This window comes from Schistocerca serialis, chromosome 3 (assembly GCF_023864345.2).
Source record: "Schistocerca serialis cubense isolate TAMUIC-IGC-003099 chromosome 3, iqSchSeri2.2, whole genome shotgun sequence".
Lineage (NCBI taxonomy): Eukaryota > Metazoa > Arthropoda > Insecta > Orthoptera > Acrididae > Schistocerca > Schistocerca serialis.
This window is the reverse complement of record NC_064640.1, coordinates 291972374-291985536: the sequence shown is the minus strand read 5'-3', so window position 1 is coordinate 291985536 and position 13163 is coordinate 291972374. Positions and strand designations below refer to the sequence as shown.

Genomic DNA, 13163 nt, shown 5'->3' with positions numbered 1-13163 from the left:
CGTCATTCTGTTGCAGGACAATGCCCGCCACATGTTGCCAAGGGTATTTCGAGTACTCTGCAGAAGTTTCACGAGTAAGTCCTTCCATACCCTTCATACAATCTTGATCTCATCCCATGCGATTTCCATATTTTTGGAACCGTGAAGGAAGACATTAGTGGCCGTCGATTTGATCTGGACGAAGAGGTGCTTGTCTGGGTGCAATCATAGTTCCATAGACAACTGCAAACATTTTTCCATGAAGCCATTGACCGTCTTGTCTCACAATAGGATAAACGTATTAATGGTTACGGCGATTACATTTGAAATAATAAACAGTTTACTTACTTTTTTCATCTGTCTCGTTTTCATTTGACTGTCTCTTAGAAATTGATTGTACAATAACAGTCGTTACGGGTACAACACAAAGACGTTTTTGTCTGAACACTACGTCCAGCAACTGTCCTCCGCGCACCATGCTTGTCTTTTCAGCATGAATATTCTTCTTTGAGGTTAACGAGAGTTCAGCAACATTCTCTACCTTAAGTTTTGGTTATTCACTAAACCGGAGAGGTGAAAGTGCGTCTCGTTACTAATCCACGTGTTGTTCACTTTGATGCGATTTTCATCAAGAATCTTGACAATATGATCGGAGAATACGGTTCATTACTGATAGTCGCTTCAATTAAGAGATTACACACTCTGAAGACTTCTTGGAGAACCTTTCCCCTTACGAGTCACTTATTCCAAGGTGTAAGGCATCGTACGTGGTTGATCGACACGGATTTTTTAAACCGCTGCTGGTTGAACTGCTGCGATGTTTTCAAAGGTCTGAAGAGTTTTTACACTACCGCCTTTCTCTTTGAACGTCGGTTCGACTCGCTAGAGGTTGCTTATCAACATTCCAGTCGAATTGTCTGATGGAACAAGCTGCTTACGCATAATTTAAAAATGGCTCCGAAAGTTGCGTCGTGGCTTCACCAAACTCTCATCATTCAGATACTATCTTTCAGTGCGTAACCACGTCGATCATCCGACCGACGATTCATTGCACCTAAACGGTACGCCGTGCAGATGGTGGGGCCCAGTAACCTTCATTCCGACCGCATCCCTAGTGTGTCCCATAGCTACATAAAATCTTCCCGTTTAATTGGAGGAGCTTTTATTTAGCGTATACTGCATATGTAAAAAATATGGGGGAAGGCGGTTAATATGTGTTTAGCAACTTCAGGAAATCATGAAATTAGAATTAAAGCTGGATACAGTGTATGAGGAACAGACGAAAAAGCAAGGATTAACGAAAGATCAGAAATGCTTGCGAGCCTTTTTGTTTTGATACCAGAAGTCAGAAGGCAACACGCTAGTTCAACTAGAGCGGCTCACTGCCCTCACAGACGAGAGTCACGCTGAAGGTCGGGAAACCGCCGTGTCGCAATTCCTAAATCTGTTATTTGGCACTGCCGCCAGAAGCGCACCGAAATACGCATCACCTATTACGGCTTACCGGTCTTGTTTTGCAAAAACTTTAAAAAGCAATGGAAATAAGTATTTAATGTTATAGGAGCTTAAGTGGTCGTCCTGCAGTCTTAACTGTCATATAAAGAATTTCATCGGCCCTTGACTTGGAGCTTTTGTGACTTCGCAGAGCCCACATCATCTGATGGTGTGGCAGCAGTGTCAGGGAAGAGAGCGACCGTTGCTTGCCAGTCTGCAGTTTCTGGGAACGACTCGGACAATAGTTGTCTGAAAACAGAAGATGCTGCAGTACGCCAGCTCTTCTGAAGATAAGCAGAGTAGGAATAAATATACCGTCGATGACCCGGGTGTGGACAGCAGTGGGAAAGGAAAGCGGACGTGTCCTTTTCAGAGGTACGGTCCAAGCATTTGCCTTGAGTGCTTCTTTTTTATTTTTTAAACTTCAGTCTGGATGGCTGTACATGAATTTGAATCATGCCCTTCTCGAATACAAGAGCACTGTGTTAATTACTGCGTCACCTCATTCGACAACTTGTCTGAATTTCGCTTGCCGATAGTTTTCCGCTCTCGTATATTGTAATGTTCGACCAGCGCCCCTCAGCCTACTCCCAAGCGCATTTCACACACCAAGTTAATGCTAATGTTCACTGATGAACGATCATCTGTCAAACGAAGTCTTGGCACGACTGCCAATTAGAATTTCGTTAAGATAGTCTCGAAAGTACTGCCACTGCTTTCACAGTCGAAACAGTGCAGTCAAAGTTATTTTCGAACTTGGATGCTTTTGTGACGGATGACAGCTCTGTACACGTCTCGAAGCTGTATGTCAGCTGCCTGTATGCTGAATTTCGGCCTATTTGATTTTCCCATATGATTAGTAATAGCAGGAGTAGTTGTGTAGACTGAAATACACGGTACGCCCGTAGTAGAAGAGAAAGTATTTTTGAAGATACGAGCTCATATAAATAACAAACTTGCTACGAATGCAGACTGTATCGTCCGTGTTCAGCTACAAAGTGCAGAATGGTGTGGTACAATGATGACTCCGGACTCACACGTGGGAGGAGCGAGATCCAACCTCCAATACGGTCATACAGATTACCATTTCCCTCAATTTCTAAGGTGAAGGCTAGGATAGTTCATCTGAAACAGACAGAGCTGTTTTTCTTCCCCATCCTTGCAAAAGCCGAAGCTGCTTTCCGTCTCCAGTTATCTCGTTGAGCCGGCCGGAGTGGCCGAGCGGTTCTAGGCGCTACAGTCTGGAACCGCGCCACCGCTACGGTCGCAGGTTCGAATCCTGCCTTGGGCATGGATGTGTGAGATGTCCTTGGGTTAGTTAGGTTTAAGTAGTTCTAAGTTCTAGGGGACTGATGACCTCAGAAGTTAAGTCCCATGATGCTCAGAGCCATTTATCTCGTTGATGATGAAACATCCCTGCTTCTGTCGTAATAGTGGACAGGGACACTACGTCAGTAATGTGTGGATAAGCTGAGAATTTGGGTCTGACGCCGGCCGGTGTGGCCGAGCGGCTCTAGGCGCTTCAGTCTGGAACTGCGCGACCGCTACGGTCGCAGGTTCGAATCCTGCTTCGGGCATGGATGTGTGTGATGTCCTTAGGTTAGTTAAGTTTAAGTAGTTCTAAGTTCTAGGGGACTGATAACCTCAGATGTTAAGTCCCATAGTGCTCAGAGCCATTTGACCCTTTTTTTTCGGGGGGTCTGACGAGAGGCGTGCTAAGGTAGTAGAGTACTCCGTGCATTTGCGATGAGCAGTGTGTCCGGATGGCTTAATGGTTAGAGCATCTGCCTAGTAAGCAGGAGATCCGGGTTGCAACCACAATCCGGCACAGATTTTCAACTTTCCCCTTGATGTAAATCAACGTCCCCTGCCGCCCCCCCCCCCCCCGCCCCTTATATATATATATATGTATATAAAGGGTAGTCCATTGATTGTGACCGGGCCAAGTATCTTACGAAATAAGCATCAAACGAAAAAACTACAAAGAACGAAACTCTTCTAGCTTGAAGGGGGAAACCAGATGGCGCTATGGTTGGCCCGCTAGATGCCGTTGCCATAGGTCAAACGGATATCAACTGCGCTTTTTTAAATAGGACCCCCATTTTTATTACATATTCGTGTAGTACGTACAGAAATATAAATGTTTTAGTTGGACCACTTTTTTCGCTTTGTGATAGATGGCGCTGTAATAGTCACAAACGTATAAGTACGTGGTACAACGTAACATTCCCCCAGTGCGGACGGTATTTGCTTCGTGATACATTACCCGTGTTAAAATGGACCGTTTACCAATTGTGGAAAAGGTCGATATCGTGTTGATGTATGGCTATTGTGATCAAAATGCCCAACGGGCGTGTGCTATGCTATGTATGCTGCTCGGTATCCTGGACTATATCATCCAAGTATCCGGACCGTTCGCCGGATGGTTACGTTATTTAAGGAAACAGGAAGTGTTCAGCCACATGTGAAACGTCAACCACGACCTGCAACAAATGATGATGCCCAAGTAAGTGTTTTAGCTGCTGTCGCGGCAAATCCGCAGGTCAGTAGCAGACAAATTGCGCGAGAATCTGGAATCTCAAAAACGTCGGTGCTGAGAATGCTACATCAACATCGATTGCGCCCGTACTGTATTTCTATGCACCAAGAATTGCATGGCGACGCCTTTGAACGTCGTGTACAGTTCTGCCACTGCGCACAAGAGAAATTACGGGACGATGACAGATTTTTTGCACGCGTTCTATTTAGCGTTATTCACCAACAGCAGTAACGTAAACCGGCATAATATGCACTATTGGGCAACGGAAAATCCACGATGGCTGCGACAAGTGGAACATCGGCAACCTTGGCGGGTTAATGTATGGTGCGACATTATGGGAGGAAGGATAATTGGCCCCCATTTTATCGATGGCAATCTAAATGGTGCAATGTATGCTGATTTCCTACGTAATGTTCTACCGATGTTACTACAAGATGTTTCACTGCATGACAGAATGGCGATGTACTTCCAACTTGATGGATGTCCGGCACATAGCTCGCGTGCGGTTGAAGCGGTATTGAATAGCGTATTTCATGACAGGTGGATTGGTCGTCGAAGCAACATACCATGGCACACACGTCCACCGGATCTGACGTCCCCGGATTTCTTTCTGTGGGGAAAGTTGAAGGATATTTGCTATCGTGATCCACCGACAACGCCTGACAACATGCGTCAGCGCATTGTCAATGCATGTGCGAACATTACGGAAGGCGAACTACTCGCTACTGAGAGGAATGTCGTTACACGTATTGCCAAATGCATTGAGGTTGACGGACATCATTTTGAGCATTTATTGCATTAATGTGGTATTTACAGGTAATCATGCTGTAACAGCATGTGTTCTCATAAATGATAGGTTCACAAAGGTACATGTATCACATTGGAGCAACCGAAATAAAATGTTCAAACGTACCTACGTTCTGTATTTTAATTTAGAAAACTTACCTGTTACCAACTGTTCGACTAAAATTGTGAGCCACATGTTTGTGAGTATTACAACGCCATCTATCACAAAGCGAAAAAAGTGGTCCGACTAAAACATTCATATTTCTTTCCGTAATACACGAATATGTAATAAAAAATGGGGGTTCCTATTTTAAAAAAACGCAGTTGATATCAGTTTGATCTATGGAAGCGCCATCTAGCGGGCCAACCATAGCGCCATCTGGTTTCCCCCTTCATGCTAGGCAAGTTTCGTTCTTTGTAGTTTTTTCGTTTGACGCTTATTTCGTGAGGTATTTGGCTCGGTCACGATCAATGGACCACCCTGTGTATATATGGTGTCTTTCCGGACATGCCCGAAAGAACAGATACCATTTTGATCCTGCTGTCATCAAAAATCAAGACACAAAGGAATAAACGACATGTAGCTGCGTACTGGACATTGATTTACATCAACGGAAAAGTTGAAAATTTGTGCCGGATTGTGGTTGCAACCCGGATCTCCTGCTTACTAGGCAGATGCTCTAACCACTAAGCCTTCCGGACAGAGCGGTCACCGCAAATACGCGGACTACTATAGCACGCCTCCCGTCAGACCGAAATTCTCAGCTTATTCACACACTACAGACGTAGTGCCCCTTCCCATTATGCTCATCGCTCACGGCGTTTCGCCGATTCCCGTAAGAGTTCGAGGGTGATGTGCATCTACACCGAAGGGATCATTGACCAGTCTCGCCTTGATTATATCGTTTGTAAAACACTATAGAGCGTAAAGAAAATGTACTGCAGGAGACTTTCCTCAAATGTAGATGAAGAAATTAAGTTATACGAACATGGGTCTGTAAACGCTTTGTTTCCATGTTGCAACTCATTTTCTTCAACTCATTAATCACGGGAAACGTACACGATCAGAATGCACCAGCATACCACATGCAACTCTTTCTCACTGAAGACGTTCAATATGCCCTCCGTGGACATTGATACATGCATCAACCCGTCGTCGTAGTGAACCTCGGATGCGCTGATGTATCCCTGGAGTATTGCGTACGGTTTCGCAGCCTTCCATAATACGGACAAGGAGACTCTGAATATCTTGTACTGAGGTTCCCCGCTTTCAAATGCCTCCACAAATAAAATTCCAGTGTGTTTTGGTCCGGAGAGCGTGGAGGCCAGGCGATTGGCCCATCTCTTCGTATCCATATGTCACCGAATCTTTTATCTGGAAGCCGACGGACATTCACACTAAAATGAGGAGGTGCTCCATCGTGCAAATGGGCATCTGCCATCTCTGCATTTGTGTACATTGCCATTGCAGGAGCCAAGTCTAAGATTATCTCTATGCAGTAGCCTGTGTGCTTGCAACGATCGTACTGATTACTGAAACAATTGATGTTATCTGTAAAGAAGTAATGACGTCGCATAGCAACAGGGCATGTATAACAAAAGCACTAGCGATGCACAACGTAACCAGATATCACCAGAGTGCGTGTTCCCCATTATTGTAACGTTCTGTTCTTGTGTGTTTTCCATGATTAATGAGTTGGAGAAAATGAACTGTAACATGGAAACAAAGCATTTCCAGATCCATGTTCAGGTAACATAATTTCTTAGTCTACGTATGAGGAATGCGTCCTGCAATTTCTGCTGTACATTTTTGTTACATTCTGCATATCTGAAGAAGATTGTTTGACGTACTGTCGTCATCGAAGCCATTCGAGACGAGAGACAGAAGACTCCAGACCCACATAATTCACGCGATAGATGAACTCCACGGACAAGCAAATTTGCCAAATTAGAAATGGTTTGTGGATGATTTTGTACATCCCTATAGTCAAATATCATTAGTTGTCTATCTCCCCCAAAGTTAAAGACATCAGAATAAAGTCTATCAAAACGTGGATTGCGCTGTGCATAGGCAGATAGCGTAAACGACGCTCTTGTTTGTCAGAATGTGCAAACGTTATGTGGCTTCAATACTGGCAGACGGGCTCACAGATCGCCGCCACTTCCTACTGTGAGTAATAGCTTTCTTTACAACCACGAAGAGAAGAGTAAATTAAGCCGAAGAGCTCATTATCCTACGATGAAATTTTCTCTGAAGATAGCAGGATGAAATAGAAACCTAAAAAGTGTAATATATGTTACAAGTTTCACACAGAAAGCAGCCTATCGTTAAACAGCCAAGAATGAGCCACAATGTCGATAACAGGCTCGAAACACCACTGGAAATTCTTAAGAAATGAACTGAAGAACTTGAAGCAGATATTCAGCTATAAACCACAACATTTTTCTGACTGTTACGTCCCTCTAGAGTCCTTAGCTGCATTTGAACTGAGTGTTGTAAAAAGCAAAATCAATTTGAATCGGAATTTGCGTGCCTGAACCACTTTTGAACAGGGATGTGATAACGCTCTTATTTACTCTCTCTCTCTCTCTCTCTCTCTCTCTCTCTCTCTCTCTGTGTCTCTCTCACCTACTCACTCACCCACTCACACACACACACACACACACACACACACACACACACACACACAGAGAGAGAGAGAGAGAGAGAGAGAGAGAGAGAGAGAGAGAGCAGTCTCTACCGGAAGTGAGCTTCTTGAAAAATGTTTTTCAAACTCTTACGATCTTGACACTATACTCTCGAAATCACTTATGTGTCCATATGAGCTGTCGTATTCCGTTCAGTTATACTGTGTTATTAGAACGAACCAACTGGGTTTGTTTTATGTCTTCAAATGGCTCTGAGCACTATGGGACTTAACATCTGAGGTCGTCAGCCCCCTAGAACTTAGAACTACTTAAAACTAAATAACCGAAGGACATCACACACATCCATGCCCGAGGCAAGACTCGAACCTGCGACCGTAGCGGTCGCGTAGTTCCAGACTAAAGTGCCTAGAACCGCTCGGCCACACCGGCCGGCTATGTATTCTAACATAAGGTTCGTCACATGTACGGTAAGCTACTGTTAGGCAGTGATACTCTATAAACGTTTTAACAGTCTCCTAGATTTTAGGTATGAGTCTGGTGTGTACTAGATCTAGATATTCCTCGTAATTTGTGGGAGACATCGGAGGGAGGGACTAGGGGGGGAGGGGGCGGGGGAGGAGTTAGGTCCAAACATGCTCTCCTACGGTGCCTGTTGTAGCTAAAATATCCTTTTTATTTCTAAAAGTCCGATCTGTTACAGACAGGTTAGTTTAATACAAACCCAAAAGTCGTCATTACTTGTTTGTGTGCGATTGCAGAGTGGATAACTGGGAGTGAGACAAACAAGCTGGTACTCGTCCAGATAAATAGGAAAGATTGCATGCCTGTCTCCGGGGCGAGTGGCCAGGAAGTGGCCGCGCAGCCCGAGGCGTCAGCTGCTGACCTCCGCACTAACACCGGCTGAGCACGTGCAAGTCCTGCTCAGCGTCTGCGACTACAGAGGGTGTTACCGGCAGCACGCGCTCTGGCGTACTGCCAGACGCTCACACTGAGCTCAATTCGTAAACGGACTTTCATCAAAATTTTTCTTTTAACATGGATCTCGTTCGAGGAATGCCAAACCTATTTTTTCAAGACGGACAAGGTCGATTCCTTTCACTGTCATGGTCCAGCACACTTTGTATTCAGTCCCTAATGATTCTCGATTTGTAAGGTACGTTGAACTCAAACTTTCGTTCTTTCCTTTCCATAAAGTAGTAAGTAAAGTGTTTATTGATTTAGGTTGGAAACACCCTAAGCTGTGTACCTAATAGCTTGCAAACATAGACGCATGAACAAACAGGCCTATCAGTTGCCCAGGATAGTCAATTGATGACTAAAATGATATCCTAGAGTGTATTTTCTAAGATACAGATGCAGAGTTACTAACACGGTCCGCTAAAACATCTGATGTAACATCTAACTCAAGAAATGGCTGCTGTTAAACCTGATGCGAGCAATGAGGTCCTTGGAGGCGGAACTCTGACTCAACCGGGAGTGAGCGTCTTGAAAAATGTTTTTCAAACTCTTACGATGTTGATACTATACTCTCGAAACCACTTATCTGTCCATATGAGCTGTCGTATTCCGTACAGGCAAAGAGTGTGGACAAATTCCGTATCGACCCTCTTATTCTGAATGATTCCTCCAGCAGTCACATGAATTTCCTCCCCCCCCCCCCCCCCCCCAACCGGAAAAAAAAATCACAGAAGCTGTAGCATTGTGTAGCATTGTTGGTTGACTTGGATCCGTTAGGGGGAAAAATTAATCATTAACAACGGATTTGGTCACGGAACTCGCACAAGTCACGTAATGTTTAAATTTTTTTTACAAACAGAAAAGACTTATAGCGTGACAAAATGCAGAATCGGCAGGCAAAAAAATGGTTCTAATGGATCTGAGCACTGTGGTCATCAGTCCCTTAGAACTTAGAACTACTTAAACCCAACTAACCTAAGGACATCACACACATCCATACCCGAGGCAGGATTCGAACCTGTAACCGTAGCGGTCGCGCGGTTCCAGACTGTAGTGCCTAGAACCGCTCGGCCACTCCGGCCGGCATCGGCAGGCAGCTCGGGCTTCTCATTCGGGTCCGACTATGTAGACTACCCGTGGTTCTAGTTTACTGCACTGCGAAGTACTGAAAATCAAATGTTTACGTAACGTCAACGATGTGTGAAAATACGAATCAATAGATATCATCATTTTCTGTAACGAGAAATCAACCAGTCATATTAATCTAATCTGATTTTATAAGAAATAAACTGAATTACTGGAGGTGGTACAAGGATGACTGCCTGTGCATTGCAAATATTCTGTAGCAATGTTATTCCAGTACACGTAAAGCAGCACACGTAGAGTTGAAGAACAACAAGCATTCCTACTTTGAGCTCAATTTACAATATTTAAGTTTCGTTAACTCAAATAATGTGTTCAAGTTGTAGACGCTTGGACGTGCAGGTATAGCATATGTATCTGCACGTAGCAAATTTGCTGTTTACTGTTGCGCACCTTCCTGTATTATCAATAGTTGACTGATTGGTGAATGAACAAAATTAAAACTCACCCCTAAGAAATAGATGCAGGGGAATGTCTCTAATCTTCTTCTTTTCCTTGTGCCTTTGCCCTACATCGGGACAGGTTCGGCATTCTTATTAACGGATACCCTTCCTCTCGCCACCCCGTTACTCACAAATGGTTCGAATGGCTCTGAGCACTATAGGACTTAACATCTGAGGTCATCAGTCCCCTAGACTTAGAACTACTTAAACCTAAATAACTTAAGGACATCACACACATCCATGCCCGAGGCAGGATTCGAATCTGCGATCGTAGCAGCAGCGCCGCGTTACTCTCCAGGATGTAATACGTGTACGCCAACTGTCTGCATGTTGTATTTTTCATGTGAAAGTGAGCGCAAGTTTTCGTAATGTTTGCGAATCTTGTAACTGACGCGAGGCTTGGATACCAGCGCAGTATTCACCTAGTGAAATCTGGGAAACCGCCTAAAAACCACAGCGAGGCTGGCGGGCAAAGCGACCCCTGTCATTAAACCGCCGGCCGGATTCGATCCGGTGCCGGCGTACCTCAGTGTCCACGAAACGGTTCTTCCACACGCATGGCTACCAGGGCGGGTTGGAAATTCGTTAATAGGGTACCTTACCTAACATAGAAGGTTTTAATGTCACTAGGTATATAATAGAGTATCTTTTCAATTCAGGATAAGGACAATGAAAAAAAAAAAAAAAACTCTTTGTGCATAAAGCTCTCTCGAGTCGTATAGTGCAAGTGGCACGTAATTACACATTTGTAAGATGTTAGAAACTGGTCTTAGAATCTGCTGGCAGAAGAAGACTGCGATCAAAGAACATCCACTCTGGACTCGAGCCACGTAGAGCTGGCACTCCTGCAATTCATGCTACCATCGATTATCGCAGCGAAGCGGGCGCTGTTGCTAAGGGCTACCGTCGGTAATCCCAAGTTCTGTCGCGGTGTCATACAAGCAGCTCTCTCCCTGTCTTTCCTAGCGTTTAACCCATCGTACGACGTCCGCTGTTAGTCATAAGTTAGCATAGGCTATTTGATTTATTTACCTTTGGGGCTGGATGTCCTTTTTGTCACCACAGCCGTCATTTAACGTCAGGGAGAGAAGTCGTGCGCTCGATCTGTCTGTCAATCATCTAACGTTCTTCTGCGTGTTACCTTATCGGTATATAAACTGCAAGTGTATCATATTTTCCAAGGCGGTGGCTAAGGACCATTTCAGACTCTGTCTAAACTAGCATCGAAAACCCCCTGAAAGACTTTTAGGAAGGCCAGTGTACCAGACCAGCTGTCGTTAGTTCGGCAGGCTGATTCGCTCGCTCTCTGACTTATCTCTCTGTTTAGCAAACTATTGCGTTTCAAGTAAAGCTGTTCGAACAGATCAGTATACGAGTACCACTAACGCGCAAATTTTAGTTAACTGATAAGAACATTAAATGTTGGTGAACCATCTGCACATTTGTAGTTCATGGTAAGGCTCAGAGACAAATATATTGTTTGGATGTCTAACTTCCCGGTGAAGTGAAAAGCATACTGAACAATTACCAAGTCAACTTCTACTACGCCCACTACTAGATAGTATATTAAAAAAAATCAGGCGAAAACCTGAAAACGTAAAAGGAGAGAGTACAAGGATAACTATTCTTCAACGTGCTTGGTAGAATAAATTAGTTACTGTCTCTGAGAAAGACATTAGGGGGGGGGGGATTGGTGGAAGGTGGTTAACTTTCTTTGAACGTTATGTTCTTTAATGTGATAAACGACAAGTATGAGTAATTATTTCTTAAAGTTTGTGTCGATACCTGGGTGAAATCTTTGTATTATTACTTACGTATTTCAAACGACTGTTTCTTAGGTCTCCACTTCCAGGCATGTAAATGTGACGAATAATCCTGATCTCTAGGCCTAATCCATCGATGTAAGAATTAATTACAAAAATTAGAACGACTAAGGAATAAAAATATATAACGATGGAGTACTTAGTCACTTCCTCCGTTTAAATACGGCTACATTTCGTACTTGTAAACATTGTATACATCAAATATCTACATATCCGAACAATTAGTGCGTTATTCAAATACTAGTGGGGAAGATGTCAGTAGACAGCACACTTACAATGCACAGAACCAGACCAGTAGTAACAACAAGCGCCACATACAACGCTGAAAAGTGGTGGCAACCAAACCGAGAATCCAACCATATATTTAAATTATTATAACCACGACTGGAATGGAGGATATAAATTTACTTCTGGTTAAATACTGCGACCGAACCGGTAGTCGAACATGAGCTCGGGTTTAGCAAGTGTAGGAAACGCCACGTTGTTGAAGAGAGTAGCTTCGTGTAGCGCGTTCATTGGGTGATGTGAGCGAAACATTAAACGGAAAGCCAAACGCGTACCACCACCTCGGAATTTGAAGCCGGCGCTCTTAAATGCGAGCCCAGGATTTCACTGTCGCACGAGTTCTAGAACGGGGTTTTCCTGTTCGTAAAAGAGAAAAAGGAAGCGAAGAGTCGGCGGAAAAAAGGCATCATTAATTTTGAATTGCTAATGGTCTCTTCTCGATAGCCAGCGCGAAACAGCAAGACGTGGGCATGAGAAAGGCGTGTAGTGAAGGTACGAGTGGCACTGACCTGTCGGCGTCCATGTCCCGGCGCTGCGGCCAGCTGACTGCGCGTCGCCCACACGCAACGCAGCCGCCGCGGCGCCGGCAGCCCCCAGACGCCAGCCGCCACTAGCGCCGCACCGCGCCTGTCGCCGACACCACGCATCACAAAGCACTCGTGTGTTCCATCTGCCACAGCGAAATCGTGGCGGCTGACGATTTCGGATGGTGGCGTAGTGGTAAGGCACTCATCTCGCATACGAGAACACAACAGCTCAGATCCTCTTTCGGAAATACATACACTACTGGCCATTAAAATTGTTGCATCAAGAAGAAACGCAGATGATAAAAGGGTATTCATTGGACAAATATATTATACTAGAACTAACATGTGATTACATTTTCACACAATTTGGGTGCATAGATCCTGAGAAATCAGTACCCAGAACAACCACCTCTGGCCGTAATAACGGCCTTCATATGCCTGGGCATTGAGTCAAACACAGCTTGGATGGCGTGTACAGGTACAGCTGCCCATGCAGCTTCAACATGATACCACAGTTCATCAAGAATAGTGACTGGCG

At 44.5% G+C, this 13163-nt stretch overlaps 1 protein-coding gene across 1 annotated transcript in view; it reads right to left on the bottom strand.

Annotated features, from left to right (window-relative positions):
- The window catches only part of LOC126470081 (facilitated trehalose transporter Tret1-2 homolog), a 315904-nt gene extending 303227 nt beyond the window's left edge, over positions 1-12677 (bottom strand). Inside the window, exon 1 of the mRNA XM_050097592.1 lies at positions 12608-12677. Within this exon, the coding sequence (XP_049953549.1) occupies positions 12608-12621 (14 nt within the window). The 5' untranslated portion in view covers positions 12622-12677. The remainder of the gene's footprint in view (positions 1-12607) is intronic.
- Positions 12678-13163: the final 486 nt, after the last annotated feature.